The 21,521-nt window shown below is 33.8% G+C and overlaps 1 protein-coding gene across 4 annotated transcripts in view; it reads left to right on the forward strand.

The window, feature by feature from the left end:
* Positions 1-21,521, forward strand: part of EXOC6 (exocyst complex component 6) — a 169,808-nt gene that overhangs the window by 71,694 nt on the left and 76,593 nt on the right. For 3 of the 4 annotated variants that reach the window (XM_069461027.1, XM_069461029.1, XM_069461030.1), the window contains exons 10-17: positions 1,338-1,384; positions 1,507-1,627; positions 3,461-3,532; positions 6,989-7,086; positions 12,368-12,473; positions 16,044-16,153; positions 18,515-18,626; positions 19,204-19,338. In XM_069461027.1, coding sequence (XP_069317128.1) covers positions 1,338-1,384; positions 1,507-1,627; positions 3,461-3,532; positions 6,989-7,086; positions 12,368-12,473; positions 16,044-16,153; positions 18,515-18,626; positions 19,204-19,338 — 801 coding nt within the window. The remainder of the gene's footprint in view (positions 1-1,337; positions 1,385-1,506; positions 1,628-3,460; positions 3,533-6,988; positions 7,087-12,367; positions 12,474-16,043; positions 16,154-18,514; positions 18,627-19,203; positions 19,339-21,521) is intronic. The other variant, XM_069461028.1, reaches the window with a different exon arrangement.

Here is a 21,521-nt window from a genome sequence, read left to right on the forward strand (position 1 = left end):
ATGAGATGCAAGAAGGAATGAATAACAAAGAAAGTATAAATATGTAGGTAAATACTATATTAACTGTAGGAAGTAATACAATAAAATATTGTAAAAATATTTAAAACAAGATGGAATTTAAATATACAACAATAATATAAACATTGGAAGGAGATGGAAGTTAGTGAAATTAAACTATCTTACAGTGTCTGAATTGTTCAGAAAGAGAGTAAAAACTGACTAACTTTAGAGTTTTATTACTTAAGAATGCATAATGTGATTTCTAGAGTAAATATTAGAAGAATAGAAGCAGAATATATATACTTCATTATATAATGGAGAGGGAAAAAAGCTAGAATGATAAAATGTTTGTGTGCCTTAGAGTTGATAAAAAATTGTAATTCTAAACTTATAAGCACTTGATCACATTGACTCAAAATATTTAAAGAAAATTGTCAGGACTATAAGGAGAAATAAAAAAATCTACAAGCATAGTGGATTTTTAACATGTGTCAGTATTTTATAAACCAAGTAGATAGAATATCAGTAAGAATATGCCTAATCAGTTTGATCTCATGGAATATATAGAATCCTGTTTTAGCAACTATATATATTCTTTTAAAGCATACATGGACTGTTAGAAATTTTTTCTACATACTATGTTATGAAGCAAGTATCAGAAAATATCAAACATTGGTGTTGTGTAGACTATATTTTCTAATCATAGTATTTTTAAGCTAAAAGATATTAATAATCCTTCTCCCCAAAACCTGAAAACAGCCTAGATATTTGAAAATGTCATCCACATTTATGAAATATGCAAAATATAACATTCAAATTTAATTGAAATAATGAAATATTTCACATAAACTTTTTATGAATGAAAGTCAAATGTTTAAATATTTTCCTGTATATCTTTTGTTGAAATTATTCACAATAGGCAATTGTAGACCATTTTTAAGGAGTTTGACTTCTGTTATGAATTAGATAAAAAGTAATTGAAAGGATTTTGGCAGAAGATACAATGATGTGATTACTGTTTGAAAGATATCATTCTGGCAGCAATATGGAGACTAGACTGTAGGGGACAAGCCTGGAAGTTGGGGAGACTACGTAGGAAGATGGTGTGATAGCCAAAGTGAGAGATGATGGTGGCTTCAAATAGTCTGCTGAGACGGGGTTCTGAAATCATATTTACTTTTTAACTTGTTCATTGTTTATCCCTGGTGCCTAAAAATATGTGCAGCATATGGTAGGCTCTCAATAAATATTTGTTAATGAAATTGTAGAGAATTGGAACTTACTTTTATGTTACTGGTATTTATTGGTTTAAATTGATTTTTATTTTTCATTTAAAGCATGAAACAGTTGATGGCTATAGAAGATATTTCACTCAAATTGTAGGGTATGTATCTAATATGGAAACAACTATTATTAATTTTATATTATGTTAAATGCCAGAAATAATTATGTTCTATTTGGGTTTTTTTTCTTAACACTTGCTATGTTGGCAATTACTGTTTTTAGGTTCTTTGTGGTGGAAGATCACATTTTACATGTGACCCAAGGATTAGTAACCAGGGCATACACGGATGAACTTTGGAACATGGCCCTCTCAAAGATAATTGCTGTCCTTAGAGCTCATTCAGTAAGTCAGACAATTTATGTTACTAAAATTTTAATTCAGTTACTTCAAGAACTTCTGAGCTGTATAATGTCAGAGGAAAACTGTACCTCCATCATTCTGCATTTTTGTTAATTGCTCAGATATGGAAGTAGTAATGTCAGGCTTTTGTTTGTCTGGTAATGTCGGGCTGTGATTTTGCAACTGACTGGGACTTCCCAAAACACTTTTATTCCAGCATAATAGAAAATGAAGAATTAAACTGGTCTCATTAGTTGCAACTGACCTCTTCATTAGATCACTGAAAGCAGCATAAAGAAAGGGTTTTTAATTATCATTCCAAAATCTTTGTTACTAAAATAAACTCCACCATTAAAATTCAATAGAACTTATTCTTCGATGTTTACAATTTGCAGTAACACACTACAATTATGAATTTCTTAAAAACTAGCAATTTTCAAAATTTGAACTCATTTGAAATAATGAACCTTTATGTAATGACAGGTTTTTATGGATAAAAATTAAATGATCAAATATTTTCCTAATGCCTTTTGTGGAAATAGGAAATACGTTGTTATAAAGGCCATTGAAATTAATAATTGGTGAGTGTTGACTTTTCCTTAAAATAGTTTTAGTAGTTTACCTTCAGTGAAATATCCTCATATTTAAAATTTTATTATCTGTTATTTGCAATAATTTTATAATTCATAATAGAGAATTAAAAGATATTGAAGGAGAATCATTAGCTTATGTGATATTTAGCTTATAAATACACTACATTTTTATTTGGAATGTAGATTCTTGCTACAGTGTTTATCCAGTGAAGTACAACTTTTTCTTTTTTCTTTTCTTTCTTTCTTTTTTTTTTTTTTTTGAGACAGAGTCTCACTCTGTTGCCCAGGCTAGAGTGAGTGCCATGGCGTCAGCCTAGCTCACAGCAACCTCAAACTCCTGGGCTCAAGCAATCCTCCTGCCTCAGCCTCCCGAGTAGCTGGGACTATAGGCATGCGCCACCATGCCCGGCTAATTTTTTTCCATGTATATTTTTAGCTGTCCAGATAATTTCTTTCTATTTTTAGTAGAAATGGGGTCTTGGTCTTGCTCAGGCTGGTCTCGAACTCCAGACCTTGAGCGATCCTCCCGCCTCGAGAGTGCTAGGATTACAGGTGTGAGCCGCTGTGCCCCGCCTACAACTTTTTCTAATGTATTAATAAAGAACAGTATATTTTATAGTGGTTTATATTTAGATCAGCTCTGAATATATAAAATTATAGTATGTTTCCTATTAATTCCATGACATCAATATGAAGTCATATGAAATGCAACAATCACATTCAAAATCTTATTAAAGGCTGTTAAAGGGACAGAGTGAAGTTCACTCTCTCCTTGAAATTAATAATTTTCTTTTGGTTAATTACTAAGAAAATACTTGAATTGTCATTATTATATTGGAAAAAGTAATATATTGTGTCTCTTTTATAAAATGGAGAATAAGTAAATAAATGAAAACTGAAAACACATGGTTTAAATGTACTATTTTTTCCAGTTTAAAATAACTAGTTTCTAAAACTCTAAAGACTTTTAGAAATATAAGCATAATTGCTTTGGCCAAAGTTTAGTGTGCACAAATTTCAGGAAAAATTTTATTCATATTATGCTATTACTTTAGGTGTGTGATATTATAATCTCCCTCTAAGAATTTATACTGAATAGAGAAATTCAGCTTTGGCTCTAGCTAATCAAGATTTCAAATTTATTTTAAGTCTGGAAGATTGAAAGAAAAATTTTTAGGTGCTTAGTTTTTAACGAAATGAGTCTGATTTTTTGTTGTTGCTTTGTTTGTGTTTCTACCCTCAGTCTTATTGCGCTGATCCTGATCTTGTTCTGGAGCTGAAGAATCTCATTGTAATATTTGCAGATACTCTGCAGGTGGGCAATAATCTAACAATGACTATTTAAGCACTTAAGATATATAAAATATAGACCACACTCACTTATTTTATTGTGGAATAATGGTAATAAATTAGTAGTAATAAATGTTTGCTTATGTATTGGTATCCCTGATTATCCAGAACTATTCATACCACCTCCTTTTCAATATGAAGCTTGGACAGAGCTCAGGGAATAGTACCATCTTTTAAAATATTGGCCAGTTAGAATAGATAGAGTATTTTTGCTGTTAAAAAAAAAAAAGAACAACAACACAGGGTATGATGCAAAGAAGCCTGAACTAGAAATTAGAAGATACAAGTTCTGCCTTAGGACAGTAAGCACGGGCTCTGGAATCACACAGACCCTGCATTTCAATTCTGCCTGTGCTATTGACTAATTATATGCCTGCAAGTTCTCTAAGCCTTAGATCCTCATTTGTGGAAATGAGTTTATTAGTTACTAGTTTTCAGAATTGTTTTGAGTTTTAAATGTGATACTATATATGAAAGCACATAGTTTAAAAGCTGTATACATTCATTTCCTTCCTGATTTCAGATTTGCCATGTGTTCTATGACTGAGCAAATTACTTCTTTGAGTCTTGGTTTTTTCTTTTTAAAAATAAGATTAAAACTAATTATTTCAAAACTTAATGTTTTTGTGATTTTCAGTAGCAAAGTTTTAAGACTTCTAGCTTGTCCCTCGTCCTTGATTACAGATAATAAAGAATTGATTGTCTTTTGTTTTCATGCTTAAATTTATGCAATTTTATGGTTTGAAGTAACTTCATGAAATACAGACTAGCATTTTCCAAAATGTGTTGAGATGTTACTTAAGAAAAGGTTCTGTGGTCAAAAATATTTGGGAAATGCTAAGTAAAATAAAACAGATTTCTCCACTAAAACCCTTTCTGAGAGCAAATTTATGTCATAAGTTTCCAAAAGGGAGATGACTGTGAAGCATTTTCCCAGTATATTTGACCCTTGGATCTTTTTTTCCCCTTAAAACGTTTCTTAGATCTAGAATTTCATATAATATGCTTTGGGAAATGGTGATTTAAACTATTTGCTTTATCACAAGTCTTTACATCCTAGAATAGTAGGTGTCTCCTTTATTCTTAAACCTAAGGTGGAGATTCTACAAGCTCCTTTAATAAATTATTTTATTGCCTTATATCTTTATGTTGAAGAGCTTTGAGCTCAGAGAAGATGGAACGACTAACTTTGATTCTAGGAGTTGGAGGAGGCTACACAGAAAGTTGAAATGTGAGTTGGATTTTGAAGGATAAGTTCAGCAAGTAGATAAGAAGGAAAGGGCATTAATGGAAGAGAAAATAGCACATGTAAACTATAGATAGAGGAATGGTATGGTGAATATGAGACTTGTTGAGCAGCTTGATGATACTTGAAACCATGGAATATGGGTGTGAACCAAGAAGGGCAGATAGTGGTCATGAAACTGATGAGGTAGTTTGACTGAGATTGTGGCTAATCTTGGGGGTCTTTAGTAAGCCTGTTGTAACTTATAACCAGGGGAATGGCATGATCAGATTTATATTTTGGAATGGTAATTTTGAGAATCTGAGAAATAGATCAAGTTTGGAGAGACAGATTGTTGGAATTTCAGTTTAGGAAGCTCTTACAATGGTCTAGGCCAGAGATTAAGGACCTGAAATAAAGCAGTGGCATTGAGAATATTTCTGGAAGAAAAGTGAGTAGATGATGAAGAATGATAGATTTGATTTGTAAAGGAGGTAAAATCAAAATAATTTGGTGACTGATTAAATGTGTTTGGGGGAGTTTAGTTTTCTAGTTTCTCTATTGATAAACTAGATTGATGATAGAATTATTATTATAGATAGGAAATAAGAAGAACACTTGGTTTAGCTGGAAAGGGAGGAAGTAAGTTAACTTTCATGTGCTTTCTGGCCGAGTAGAGATGAGTAAGAGGTATTGGAATTAAACATTTGGAATTTAGAGAGGTCTTGCTACTGATACAGATTTGAATAGTAAGACTAGGTAGTGGTTGAAGTCTATACTTGGGATTACTCTAGAAAGCTAGAAGAAAAGATTGAAAGATAGAAATAGAAGTTAAACAAGGAAACAGAGGCCGGGCGCGGTGGCTCACGCCTGTAATCCTAGCACTCTGGGAGGCCGAGGCGGGTGGATCGCTCGAGGTCAGGAGTTCGAGATCAGCCTGAGCAAGAGTGAGACCCCATCTCTACTAAAAATAGAAAGAAATTATATGGACAACTAAAATATATATATATACAAAAAATTAGCCGGGCATGGTGGCGCATGCCTGTAGTCCCAGCTACTCGGGAGGCTGAGACAGTAGGATCGCTTAAGCCCAGGAGTTTGAGGTTGCTATGAGCTAGGCTGATGCCACGGCACTCACTCTAGCCCGGGCAACAGAGTGAGACTCTGTCTCAAAAAAAAAAAAAAAACAAAAACAAGGAAACAGGAAGGATTATTCACAGATGTAAAAGGAGAACAAAGAGAGTGAGTGATGTTACAGAATTCCAAGCAGAAGAGTTTCAAGAGAGAGGTCAGGTAGAGTAAGATCATTGAATTTGATATTTAGGAGATAACTTGTGACATGGTTGAGAGTAGTTTAAATAAAGAAATAGGAGTGGGAGTTAGACTGTAGTAGGTTTGGCTATGAAGGGAGAGACAGAAGGAGGCAGCTGGTAGGCCACAGAAAATTGAGGGGGAGCTTTTTTAGTCTCTTTTGTTGTTGTTGGTTTAAAGATGGGAAAAAATTTAGCATGTTTATTTAGCCTAGGGAAAGGAGCCAGTGGAAGTTAAAGACATAATAGAGTGGGTAGACAACCCATTGAATGGTTTCTGTAGAAGACAGGATCAAGAGCAAGATGAAGAGATAAATCTTGGAGAGAAAATGGACAACTCTGCAAGCTGAGAGAAAATGCTAGGTCCTGATATGGGTAAGACTTCATTGAGTATGGAGTTGGAAAGGAATAAAGTTTTGGGGAGTGTATGTTTGATGGAAAGATGTAAATTTCCCTCTACACCAAAGTCAGTCTTAAATTGAAGGAGCAATAGGAAGCCAGCATATTTCAGACAGAATCTGTTCCTTTTCTTCTTGTGTGCTATTAGTATTTAGGTACCACTTTCCAAGACAGTTATGTAGATATTTATCTTGAATTTTTTCTCTAGTCTTGATTCTAATACTTTTTTAGGTTACACTGTATTCCTGACTGAAAAGAGAGAGAAGAAACGGAAAAAATTATTACATTCCCATAAAACTCTTATTAGACCTCTTTTTTACCTAGTGCAATCTAGTAGGATATCAGAAGGATCGTTTTTTCCATACTGTGGGAACGACATACAGTATGATCTAGTGATCCCTTCCAATGATTCCGTAGTATTCCCAATGTTTTTTATGAATATTTTTATGCATTTGACTTGTTTATCTGCCCCTTTTTTGTATTTTAGGGTTATGGTTTTCCCGTGAATAGACTTTTTGACCTTTTATTTGAAATAAGGGATCAATACAATGAAACACTGCTTAAGAAATGGACTGGAGTTTTCAGGTTAGTCTAAGCCATGGTGACTTAATATAATAAATAAGTTTGTCAAATAGTCAAGTAATTGATTTTGCATGTAACAATAATATTGTGGTAAAATATACATAACATAACATTTACCATTTTAACCTCTTGTAAGTATACATTTCAGTGGTAAGTACATTCACATTGTGGCAACCATCACCACCATCCATTTTGAGAACTTTTCATCTTCCCAAACAGAAACTCTGTATCCATTTGACAATAACTCCCCATTTCCTTCTTCCCTTAGTCTCTGGCCACCATCATTCTTCTTTGTCTCTAAAATTTGACTCCTATAGGTACCTCATATAAGTGAAATCATATAGTATTTGTCCTTTTGTGTTTGGATCATTTCACATAACATAATGTCATCAAGGTTTATCTATGTTGTAGCATATGTCAGAATTTCATTCCTTCTTAAGGCTGAATAAGATTCCATTGTCTGTGTACACCACATTTTGTTTATCCATCCGTCAATGGCTATTTAGGTTTTTTCCACCTTTTGGCTATTGTGAACGAAGCAACTCACGTTTCTATGAACATGAGTACAGTATACATGTATCTATCATGAGAATCCCTGCTTTCAGATCTTTTGGGTTTATACCCAGAAGTGGAATGCTGGATCATATGACAAATATATATTTAAGTTTTTGAGGAACTGCCATACTGTTTTCCATAGTGGCTGCACCATTTATGATCAGTTTTACATTATACTTACTTTTCGTTCTCATATCTGTGTTTTTTCCCAGTAAATGATTAAATGCTTACACAGCTATAAGTATTCAGAAGTATTTTATATTAGAGTCAGAAATTTATAGCTTTTAAATTTTGTTTGGGGAAAGTACTGTTTTTACAAACAACATAACTAGATTAAAAATCTTAAAGAATCTAAATGGGAAAATTACTTTTGCTTTAACCACTGTCTGCAGGGCATGGACAAAAGTATTTTAATATCTATATAACTTTGTCTTGCCATGAAAGAGAAATTTGCCCCCCCTCTTTAATTACTAAAAGCTTTCTTCTCTCTGTCCTTTCTCTCTTTTCCTCTCTCTCTATTGGTCTCTGTCTCTCTCTCTCTCTTTCTTTCTTTCTTCTCTCTTTCAGGAAAAAAAGTCAGTCTGGAGATCTTACATCTGGTTTTCCCAAAATGTGATAGAAATAATGTGTCAATAATACTTGATGATATTAAAATTAAAATATGTTAAATAATTTAATACCAGCTTAGCACTTACCTCATTAGTTTTCAAAACCATGGAGGCTGACCTTCTGAATCCTGTAATAGAAATCATTTATAAGTGCCTAAGTGGCTCACAAGATGATATGCTTCTATTAAAATCAGCTAAGCAAATCATTATTTGAACTTTTCATACTAACATTCTTTAGGAGTGATATTGTCGAGATGCCATCCCAAATGGATGTGACAATCCTGATGAGTCATATATAACTATCATCAATTTTTTTATATGAAGTATTTTAAGAATAGAGGTAGTGCTTATTGATATGCGTGGTAATCTATAACATAAATGCTATGATATAATGTGATACAATATGATATCTTTATAGATATAATTCTTACAGAGTTGATATTATTTAATTGGCCTCTTCATATGGGTGTTGAGTTTTTATTATTGTTGATAGATTGTACTGAGCCAGCCATTCTCTCTTACCTGTCTAACTACTTGTAGTAGTGAGATTGCTCCCTGAAGATTGGGGAAACCATGAGGTGTTGTTTTTTTTCTGGGAAGCTAACAGGTTCATTCAGATAGGATTAACTTTATCTTCCATAATAATAGTGGAAGAGAACAAATGATCATATATCAGTTGTAATACATAATCCCCAAATATATTTTGACTTCTGCCTTCAACACCCTTCTAGATCATGCTTTTTGCCTAAATATTTATGAAGTAGCAAAATTTAAGATTTGCTTTTCCCTGACCTGTATCTTCAAATATTTTACAAGTAGTGATTTGACAACCTAACAATTAAATGGGAGAAAAGTAAAAGTTATCATCAAAACTGAGTAATTAAAACTTGGCTATTTCCATGATAGAATTTATAATCTGACTACTGTTGTAGTTTGTTTATCTGTGTGTAGTTCTCTCTCACTATATTATGAGCACTAATGTTTTATTATTTACTTTTATATTCTTTTTTTATATACTTATAAATTTATTTATTGTTTGTAATTATTTTTAATTATATATATTTATGGGGTACGCTGTGATGTTTTGATGTATGTATAGATTGTGGAATGATTAAATTAAGCTAATAAACCTGTGCATCACATCACATTCTTATTTTTTGTTGTACAAACATTTAAAATCTACTCTCTTAGCAATTTTGAAATATATGTTATTAACTGTAGTCACTTTGCTGTAATAGATCTCAAAAGCTTATTCCTCCTGTCTAACTGAAACTTTGTATCTTTTTTTTTTTTTTTTTTGAGACAGAGTCTCACTCTGTTGCCCAGGCTAGAGTGAGTGCCGTGGCATCAGCCTAGCTCACAGCAACCTCAAACTCCTGAGCACAAGCGATCCTCCTGTCTCAGCCTCCCGAGTAGCTGGGACTACAGGCATGCACAACCATGCCCGGCTAATTTTTTCTATATATATTTTTAGCTGTCCATATAATTTCTTTCTATTTTTAGTAGAGATGGGGTCTCGCTCTTGCTCAGGCTGGTCTCGAACTCCTGAGCTCAAACGATCCGCCCACCTCGGCCTCCCAGAGTGCTAGGATTACAGGCGTGAGCCACCACACCCGGCCTTGTATCTTTTGACTAATATTGCACCTCCCTTTTCTGGCCCCCTCTCTAGTAACCATGATTCTACTCTCTACTTCTATGAATTTGACTTGTTTAGATTTTACATGCGAGTGAGAGCATGTAGTATTTGTCTTTCTGTGCCTGGCTATTTCACTTAGCATAATATCCTTAAGGTTCATCCCTGTTGTTGCAAATGACAGAATTTCCTTCTTTTATAAGGCCAGATAGTATTCCATTGTGTATATACGCTGCATTTTCTTTATCCATTCAAAGGTTAATTTTATATCTTGGCTATTGTGAATACTGCTGCAACGAACATGGAATGCAGATATCTCTTTGACATACTGATTTCTATTTCTTTAGATATATACACAGAAGTGGGATTGCTGGATCATGTGGTAGTTCTATTTTTAGTTTTTTGAGGAAACTCCATATTGTTTTCCATAATGGATGTACTATTATAATAATTTACATTCCTACCAACAGCGTACAAGGGTTCCCTCTCTCCACATCCTTGTCAACACTAATCCTTCATCTTTTTGGTGATAGCCATTCTAACAGGTGTGAGGTTGATATCTCATTGTGTGTATGTGTATATATGTATGTATGTATTTATTTAGAGACAGGGTTATGCTTTGTTGCCCAGGTTGGAGTGCAGTGGTGCAGTCATAGCTCACTATAACCTTAAACTCCTAGGCTCAAGTGATCCTTCCATCTTAGCCTCCCTAGTAGCTGGGACTACAGAAGCAAACCACCATGCCTGACTAATTTTTTTTTTTTTTTAGAAGTGGGGTCTTGCTATGTTGCTCAGGCTAGTCTCAAACTCCTGGCCTTAAGCAATTCTCCCACCTCAGCCTCCCAAATATTCTAATTCTTAAAAGCTCTCATTTATGCTACTTCCTTTTTGTCTCTACTATTACAGCTTTAATTCAATTCCTTATCACCTTTTATTTAGATTATTCTTCAGTCTTTCTTTCTTTTCTTTTCTTTTTTTTTTTTTTGTTTACTTAAACAAATACACCTGGATTAGTTTTTCTAGCTGGCCTCTCTTTATTCATTATTGGCCTTTTTTTAGTTTATCCTCCACTTAGTGAAAATCTTCCTGTGACATTCCCCTGCCTAAAACCTTTTAATGCCTGTAGAATAAAATCTGGGTGCCTCAGTTTGTCCACTTTCCCAACCTCATTTTTCACCATGTCCCTCATAAACTTTACACTTTAGTAATGCTGCACTACCTGCGGTTTTACTCCTCTCCAAGCACATGCTTGTGCTTTTTCACTCCTTATGCCTTTGCATGTATATTCCAGCTGTCTAAAATTCTTTTCTGCTATGATCTTATTGGAAGTGTTTCTTTTCATCTTTAAAGACCCCAGAGCATCCATAGCTTCCTCTGTAAAACTTCCCATGAGATGCCCCCAACCTACTCTGATAGTCACTTCTTCCTTTTTCCTATTTCTGAGCCTTGAACCTCTTATATTGCAGGTATAACATAACATTATACATACTATAATTTCTTTGCATATGTATCTCTCCTGTTAGATTTGAGAACAGGGATTTAGCTTTTATCTTCATGAGGTAGGGAATTTTCATCACAGCGAAGAGCCTAGCACATAATACATGTTCAATAAATATTAATCAAACTGAATTATTGATTAGAGGACAATTGATGATTGGACAGCAGCTACATTAGGACGGGTTGTGCTGCAGCAACAAAAGTCCCCAAAAATCTCATTGGATGAGCACAGATATTTTATTTCTCACTCACACAGAAGTCCACAGTAGGGGAGTCAGAGATCCAGGATATTTTCATTTGTGATTCAACCTTCTCAACATATTGTCTCTGTTGTCACCATGGGAAGGTTTGCACTACTGACTCATAAATGTTTCAGACTCAAAGCAGCACCTACCATTTTCATTCATAGCCCGATGGCCAAAACTAGTCATATGGCTCTGCCTAACTGCAAGGGGTGTGTGTGGGCTGTGTAGATACTAGATGAGTAGTAAATATCTCTGCCTTACTAACTATAAAAGGTCCTTTTCTAATCACAGCATTAAGAGAGATAAATATAACACGTTGTTTGGATCTTCAAGAGTTTGTGATCCCATTAGGAAGAGAGAAAACACAAGACATACAACTTGAGAATTGTTCCTGTCAAGAAATATGACTGGAATACTCCTAATTTCTTGGGTCTACTTTTGTTATGGATAATGAGCTTGTTCACACTATGTCATCTTGAGAATTGTTCTAGACTAGAAAACTAAAACTAAAGTGCTGAGAGGATATAAAACAAACTAGTGGAAAGAGGGAATTGTACATGCATTTTGAGGGACAAGACTTATTTGTTATTGAATTTTAGAATTCTGGATGATTAGGCAATGCTTTCCTATTTGGACCTTTAATTGGTGAATTAAAAATGCTTTTGTAATAGTTGGGTTTATTTAAGGTATTTTTATAGCACTTAAATGATACATCTTATAAGTTTTCAATTCTCCTTTCTTGACAGGGACATTTTTGAAGAAGATAATTATAGCCCCATCCCTATTGTCAATGAAGAAGAATATAAAAGTGTCATCAGTAAATTTCCCTTTCAAGATCCAGACCTTGAAAAGGTACAAACTAGTTTTTAATTCAGTAATTTTCTTAAAAACAAATTAATGATATGTATTACTATGTAAAATTAACCTGACGTTGCAAATAAGAATAGTTTATTTTGGGGCAATTTTTTGTTGTGTTAATTGAGAAAATTAATTGTTTTGTTAACTTTTAAATATTATGATATTATTACTGCTACCACTACTATTTTTATGAAGTTAAGAAGAGACTTTCTTGAGGATACTAGAAGCTGTTATCTCAAATGTTAGGTGGATTCCCAGAGTAAGTGTTACTAATGTTGGGTGGATTCCAAATTAGATTAAGTACATTATGGCAATAAGAGTATATTCTAGGGAAAGAGAGGGAAATTTTTTTTGACATGTCCATCACTGTGGAAGATTTTAAAATAAGTAGACTTTTGCAAAAAGTTTATCTTAGTTAAGTAAATGGTGTGTGAAGGTAATAGCTATCTATGGATTTCTTCCTGAAGTAGGAATATATATTTTTAGGGTCAAGATGTCTGAATAAAAGACAAAGTAGAAAAAGGAAGTAGACCAGCATGCAGGATATTCTTGGAAGCACTTGAGTGCATGTGTATGTGCATAGATACGCACAAACATACACGCTTGTAGCTATCTGGTATCTCTGGGTAGACTCAGATCTAATGAGAAAGGGATATCCTATTTTCTGTAACTGTCACCATTTTTATTTTCTTTATTCTTGTTTTTTTCTCCTTACTCTTTTTTATTATTTTTCTAACTATTATTTAGTCCTTTTCTACATTTTTATCCCTTCAGCATGAGCAAGACTGAATTCTGAGTGAATTGTTACTATAAATTTTTGTTATATTTTTATACATAAACTAAGTATATTATAGGTAATAGTCATTAAATACAGAGGTAATAGTCATTAAATACAGAACCAAGTAATTAAATGTATTGCTTTTAGGTTATAGCTAATACTGCCATTGCTATACCTAATACCTGTGAAAGACCAGAATAATTATTCTGATTCTATATTTTTTGAAACTCGAAGTTGTTCTTGTCAAGAAATATTACCAGAATATTCTTCATCTCATGGCTTGGTTTTATTTTGTTTTAGTTACTGGTAATGAGTTTGTTCAGGCTAGCATCTGTGTAAAGAGCACTGGACTAGGTCTGGATTCATGTGCTAGTTCTGCTTGTGGCTTATCCTGGACAAATGACTGACCACATTTGGATAATTGTGCCTCATCTATCAAATAAGGAGGTGGAACTAAATAATCTCTAAAGTCCCTTCCAGTTATACTAAACTATGCTGAATAGGTTTATAATTAAAAGAAAGGTTAACTTTGCTTATTATAAGGAGTTTCCAATATATGCAGTACCTCTTAGGATTAAGCTCCTTAGGAGTTGTATTCATTGATCCATATACTACTCATCATTAAAAAGAACTATTGTTAATAGTTAAAGTGTTAAAGCTACGTGGAAAATTTAAATGTGACAATTTAAAAATAAATACCTGTTACCATATTATTTAGTTACCGTCTGTTGGTTATGTGTGTTTATTTTTTTTTCCTAATTTAAATATAATTTCAATTAAAACTATCAGAAAAGATATAAAACTATCTCAAATAATGAGTTATTTTCAGCATAAATTATGAATGAAAAAGGAGTAAGACTAAGCATTAATGCAAAAATCTGTCTTGTAGATAGCTATGCTAATTTGGTTAGAACCATTTGGCTAAAATAAGAAGATATTCATATTCCATCTTTAATGTCATTAAAATAAATTCAAGTATTTATCATCTACCTACTATATCCCAGACATGGTGCTATGTGCTAGATTTTCAGTCTCTGCTGTTAAGGAGCCTATAGTCCAGTGAAGGTAGATAAAATAAACAGGTAATTGTAATTCACAGAAGTTGGCATTGCTCAAGATAAAGGAAGCAGCATGCAGAAAGGCTGTAATTCTGTAGCATAAAGGTCAAGGTTGATGGAGTACAAGAGATGAAAATCAAGAGTTGTAATTGGAGAAGTAGAAAGGGCCAGACCGTAATGGCCCTTATAAAGTGTTAGAGAGTTTAACCTTTATTCGGAGGGCTATGAGAAGCCACCAAAGGGTTTTAAGCAGTAAAAACATAACCAGATTTGTTCTTTAGGAAGATCTCTCTGGCTAATGTGTGGAGAATGGATTGGAGAAGAGTAAGACTGGTGGCAGGGAGACCATCTAGGGGATTTTTGCAGTTATTCTGATGAGAGATATTGGTGACCTGAATGGGGGTTATGGTCATGGAAGTTGATTTGGGATGTTTAGGAGGTGGAAGCAACAGGAGTTGGTGATGATTTGCATATGAGGGATAAGGGAGATAAAGGGGTCAGGTAGGATAACCAAGTTTCTGCCTTGCATAGTAGTAGCATTCACTGTGATAGGAAACACAAGTTTGAGGAAAAAGATGATATTTCACTTTTGGACCTGTTGAGTATGTCTCAAATGGCACAGCCAAATGGAGGTGTCCAATAAGTAGATATATGGATTTGGACTTCAAGAGAAAGATTTGGTCTGGAGTTGGAGATTTAGAAGATAATTGGCACTTGCATGGTAATTGAAAATCATGAGAATATATGACATTGTCCTAAGAGAGTATGTGCAGTAGGAAGAGAAGGTTTAGGATAGAACACTAAAACATGGCAATAATTAAGGAATGGTAGGAATAGAGCAGGTAGACAAATAGGAGGAAAACCAATGTTAGGCAGGTACCAAGGAAGGAGAGATCTGACAAACCATGAGAGGGCCAACTTTATCAGATTCTTCAAAGATAGATAACTTGAGAGCTGGAAAAGTCCACTGGATTTAACAACTAGGAGATCATTGGTGACCTTAGTGGGTGTACTTTCACTGATGTAACAAGACTGCAGTAAATGTGAAGATGGAAGGTTATATTAGACTACAGGAAATATAAATGAAGGGCTTTTTGGTAAAAATCTTACAGTTTACCTTCTGGAGACTAATTTTCAAGTGGACATTATCTGATAGTGTAGTTTAGCCAAGAAGCACACTGTAAACCATTGGCTGCATACCAATGTTTGATGGTATAGTCGTCAGAAAACTGCTGTAAGGTATTCTAGGCATTATGGAATTCACTGGGTACCTTTTTGAATTGGCATGAAGCCTTCACTGAAGGTAAGTGAAGGGAGTCTTAGAATTATTTGGTGGCTCTGAGCCAGGAAGCTGGCCTATAACTTTCGTGGGCACCCTGACTCTTGTATTATGGATAGAAAGAAGCAGACAGCTAGCCGTCTCCTACAGAATGCTCATCGTCAGAACACACTGGAGGTATTGATTTGGCTGTTGAATGTCTGATAAGATGATTTAAGAGACCAGTAAATTGCCACATTATTTTCTTCAGAAATATTTTGGTTTTCTTTAAAATATCAAAAATAATATAGAAATATGATAGTAAATACCTGCATCAAGAACAGTAGAGTTTTTGATGCAGGTATTTACTATTAATTCAAATGTGAAATCAGTTTAATTTTTTATTTTTAGGTGATTAACGTGTCTTTTTCTAAAATTTCAAAAACAATGTTAACTTTCTTTTTCTACAGCAACCTTTCCCAAAGAAATTTCCCATGTCTCAGTCAGTGCCTCATATTTACATTCAAGTTAAAGAATTTATTTATGCCAGCCTTAAATTTTCAGAGTCACTACACAGGAGGTAAGTTTACTGATTAAAAAATGCATCTTTATCATAACTGTTTTTATGAAACATTAACACCTTATTTTCATGCCATGACTCTTCAATGTATTACTGTCTCATTGGAAAGGCTTACGTATTTTAGTGACATTTAGGCTTAAGTTATTATAAATCTAACATTGTAATTTTTAAACTTTTCATTATATAAATCTTTAAGCACATATAAAAGAGATACTTTGATAGGAAACTGTTATGATCTCAGCATCTAGATTTAACAGTAATAAACATTGTGCTATATATTTTTTTTTTTTTGCTGAAGTATTGAAAAGCAAATTCCAGAAATGATGACCTTTACCCCTAAGTACTTCAGTATTTGTTTTTAAAAACAATGAGGATATTTCATTATTTAACCACACTTAACAAAATTAACACCAGTCCATAATATAATCAGTTCCCTAGTCCATGTCAATATTCTCTTTGTTATTCTCAAAATGTGTTTTTACAGTTGGTATGTTTCAATCAGGGTCCAAACAAGGCCCACACCTTGCATTGGTTGTTAAATCTATCTCACCAATGTCCCTTTTTTAACTGTGCCATTGACTCATTGAAAATCTGTTATTTTAGTAGTTTTGTTTTTTCTCAAATAGGCTTGAAGTGAGGATTCGGACAAAATCAATAGAATAAAGAGTACTGTAGCAAATTAGTATCATACTTAGTAATGGGGAGCAGCATAATTGTTGGTAGCTATAGCCAACTTAATTTTATAGGAAGAAGAATACTATTTATCAGGTGTGATGAAAGCAACATTCGACATTTGTGGAGATAGGAAATGTGATGTTATCACTGTTTGCTGGTAAGGAAACTGAGGTTCAGAGAGGCTATATCATTTATTCAGAATGACCTAGCTGGGTAGTTTGAGAACTGGGTTGAAGGAGCAGGTCTTTTGACTTCCACGTTAGTGGAAGTGGCTGGCACAATGTCTGGTATATAAGGAATGATCAGTTAGTAGCAGCAGAACATTAATCTTTATGCTACATTTTGTTCCAGCTATTTAGATGGACCTGTGTTATAGTCATATGATATATATCTGATTGTGAACACTCTAGAAGACAGAGTGGTAATGCTGGCTTTCATAATGCCTCCCTCTCCAAAATCCATTCTTCTGAATTTGTGTACTGAATAGCAGCAAATGTCCTCCTACAGTAGGAAACTTTTCTGAATTTTAAGTCACAAAAAGGCATGAAGGCAGTTTAGATATAAGTTATTTATTTTTCAAACTAAAACTATGAGAGCAATGACTCGTATTATTTTATTTTATCTGTCTCTTACTGTAAGCTACTGCTGTTTTGGATATAAATAAGGTATAAATAAATGGAAAAAGAAGTATGTGTTCTGCCAGCATAAAAGAGTATCTGATTTTAGGTCTTACACTGTTCTTTCCTTGTAAATAGAGATTCTTTTTTTTTTTTTTTTTTTTTTTGAGACAGAGTCTCACTCTGTTGCCCGGGCTAGAGTGAGTGCCGTGGCTTCAGCCTAGCTCACAGCAACCTCAAACTCCTGGGCTCAAGCGATCCTCTTGCCTCAGCCTCCCGAGTAGCTGGGACTACAGGCATGCACCACCATGCCCGGCTAATTTTTTGTATATATATATTTTAGTTGTCCATATAATTTCTTTCTATTTTTAGTAGAGACGGGGTCTCACTCTTGCTCAGGCTGGTCTCGAACTCCTGACCTCGAGTGATGCACCCGCCTCGGCCTCCCAGAGTGCTAGGATTACAGGCGTGAGCCACCGCGCCCGGCCAATAGAGATTCTTTAAAAGATTTCCGTTCATGAATAATATGAATGGGAAGGGAAAGGGAAAAGAAAGGAAGGCAAATAAATACCTAACAAGTAGTACCTGCTGTGCTGTATGATTCCCATAAGACAGTGGTTCTCAAAGTATAGTCCTCAGACCAGTAGCATTAGCATCACGTGGAAAATTATTAGAAATGCAACCTCAGACCTACTGAATTAGAGACTGAGGCTAGGACGAGGGTTTTATCTGGATGATTCTGATTGACACTGAAGTTCAAGAACCACTGCTTAAGCTTCATCCTACTCTACCAGCCTCATATAAGGATATTAGCTTTTGATATACTAGAGGTAATATATTCTGTGTAGTGCACAACATGGCACACGTACAAGGTAATCTCTATGGAAAATGTCACTTTTGTGAAATTAAACTGAAGTTTGTGATTTAATAAATGTGGGCCATTGTAATTTATCTAAAAATATAAAAGTGACTTAGAACAAATTATTTTAGTAAATTATGTTAAATTATTTAGGATATTAACTAACTGTACTCTTGTGGAAAGCTCAATAATATCAACCTTTGTTTTTAGCTCAACAGAAATAGATGATATGCTTAGAAAATCAACAAATCTGCTGCTGACCAGAACTTTGAGTGGCTGTTTACTGAACCTTATTAGAAAACCTCATATAGGTTTAACAGAGGTAGGTTAAAAAGATACTATATAGCCAAATGTTTCATTATGTGAAACAATTATTACAGATTGTTGCTGAGTATCATTTTGTAAAACTAGCTTTGTGTTTTAAATTTATTAATATAAGCAAATTTGTTTAAAGATGAAAGCATCAGTATAAATTCAAGAAATGTGAGGGAAAAGGGTTTACATGGAGAATAGTAGATAGTTGAAGCTGTTAGAACATGTATTTGGATTTCTGATTGTAAGACTTTACATGAAAAGTCAAAATCCTCATATTTTTACGTGCTAAATGTGTAAGATGAAAAATACTATGAAAAATTATTTTAGAATAATTGGCAGTTAGACTCTTGATATGTGCTTATGTGTGTATATGTGTATATTTATTAATATATTTTTTAACAAGTGTTGGCATTCATAAGCAGTATTTGCAGCAGGTCTATGAAATCAGATAGTCAATTATATCCTGTAATGCTATAATTATGCAGAAATGGTGGTTGCTGGAAGTAATAATCCTATTTTAAACAATTAGGTGGTTTTGCACACCTGTAACCTGTATTTTACTGGACATATTTTGTGTTTTCTAGCTGGTGCAAATCATCATAAATACAACACACCTGGAACAAGCTTGTAAATACCTTGAGGACTTTATAACTAACATTACAAATATTTCTCAAGAAACTGTTCATACCACAAGACTTTATGGACTTTCTACTTTTAAGGTATGTAAAAATCTGACCAAAAGTTTTCATTTTAATTACTGTAAGCACATGTTAAAAAATTGAAAACAATTTTTATTACATGCATGATTTTATTATATTCCTAAAAATTGAGAATTAGACATAATCATTGTCAACAGATAAATGCCCATTCCTTTTTGGCATTTTAAACATCTTATTAAAGTGGAGAGAATTATACTGATTTTCTACAGTTTATTGCATTTTATTCATGTTTTGACAGTTTATAGTAGTGCTGAATAGGTCTCACTGAATTTCTTTCCTTTTTTTTAAATTTCAAAATATTAAGGGGGTACAATGTTTTTGTTACATGAATAGCTTTTGTAATGCTTGAGTCAGATTATAAGTGTGCCTATCACCCGAATAGTGTTGATTGTACCTGTTAGGTAGGTTTTTTCCCCTCTTCTCTTCTCCCTCCTCCCCACTGCTTAATTTCCAGTGACTTTTACTTCCCTCCATGCACATGCATTCCCCTCAGTTAGTTCCAGTTTAGTACAGCATATATGTAGTGTTTGTTTTTCCATTCTTGAGCTACTTTACTTAGGATAATAGTCTCCAGTTGCATCCAAATTGCTGCAAAAGGCATTAATTCATCCTTTTTATGGCTGAGTAATACTCCGTGGTATACATATACCACATTTTGTTAATCCACTCGTGAATTGATGGGTACTTGGGGTTGATTCCAAATCTTTGCATTTGTGAATTGTGCTGCAGTAAACATTTGAGTACAGATGTCTTTTTGATAAAATGACTTCTTTTTCTTTGAGTAGATATCGAGTAATGGGATTGCTGGATTGAATGGGAGTTCTACTTTCAGTTCTTTGAGAAATCTCTATATTGTTTTCCATAGAGGTTATACTAATTTGCAGTCCCACCAACAGCATTCCTTTCTCTCTACATCAACACCAGCATCTATTGTTTTTGGACTTTGTAATAAAAGCCATTCTAACTGGGATACGGTGATATCTCATTGTGGTTTTAATTTGCATTTCCCTGATGATTAGTGACGTTGGCCATTTATCTATCTTCTTTTGAAAAAACTTCTGTTCATGTCTTTTGTCCACTTTTTGATGAGGTGGTTTGTTTTTTTCTTGCTGATTTGTTTGTGTTCTTTGTAAATTCTGGATATTAGCCCTTTATCGGATGTATAGTTTGTGAATATTTTCTCCCATTCTGTAGGTTGTCTATTTGCTCTGTTGATTATTTGCTTAGCTGTGCAGAAGCTTTTTAGTTTAATCAAGTCTCATTTATTTATTTTTATTGTTGCTATAATTGCCTTCCGGTCTTAGTCATAAATTCTTTGCCTAAACCAATATCTAAAAGAGTTTTTCCTACATTTTCTTCTAGAATTCTTATGGTTTCATATCTTACATTTAAGTCTTTTATCCATCTTGAATTAATTTTTATGAGTAGTGAGAGATAGGGGTCCTGTTTCATTCTTCTGCCTGTGGCTATTCAATTTTCCCAACACCGTTATTGAATAAGGATTCTTTTCCACAGCATATGTTGTCGTCTACTTTGTTGAAGATCAGTTAGCTGTATGTAGAATATTGAATGCAGATATTAGAAAAGAAGGAAGATCTGAAATCAATAATCTAAAGCTTTCACCTTAGGAAACTAAAAACAGAAGAGCAAATGAAATCCAAAATAAGCAGAAGAAAAGAAATAATAAAAATTAGAGCAGAAATCAGTGAAATTGTAAACATGAAATCAATAGAGAAAATCAACAAAACTAAAATCTGATTCTTTGAAAAGATCAGTAAAATTGCTAAGCCTCTAGCCAGCCTCAATAAAAAAAAAAGAGATGACACAGATTACTATTAATATCAGAAATGAAAGACGGGACATTAGTACAGGTCCTATAAACATTATAATGATAGTGAAGGAATATCATGCACCAGATTATGCCCACAAACTTGATAACTTAGATGAAATGGACCAATTCCTTGAAAGACACAATCATCCAAAACTCAAACAAGAAGAAATAGACAATCTGCATAGGCCTCTATCTATGAAAGGAATTGAGTCAGTAGTTAAAAAAACCTTTCAAAACAGAAAGCACCAGGCCCAGATGGGTTTGCTGGTAAATTCTACCAAACATTTAAGAAAGAAATTATGCCAATTATATGCAATCTCTTTCAGAAAATAGAACTCATTCTGTGAGGCCA

The sequence above is a fragment of the Eulemur rufifrons genome, chromosome 28 (genome assembly GCF_041146395.1).
Source record: "Eulemur rufifrons isolate Redbay chromosome 28, OSU_ERuf_1, whole genome shotgun sequence".
NCBI lineage: Eukaryota > Metazoa > Chordata > Mammalia > Primates > Lemuridae > Eulemur > Eulemur rufifrons.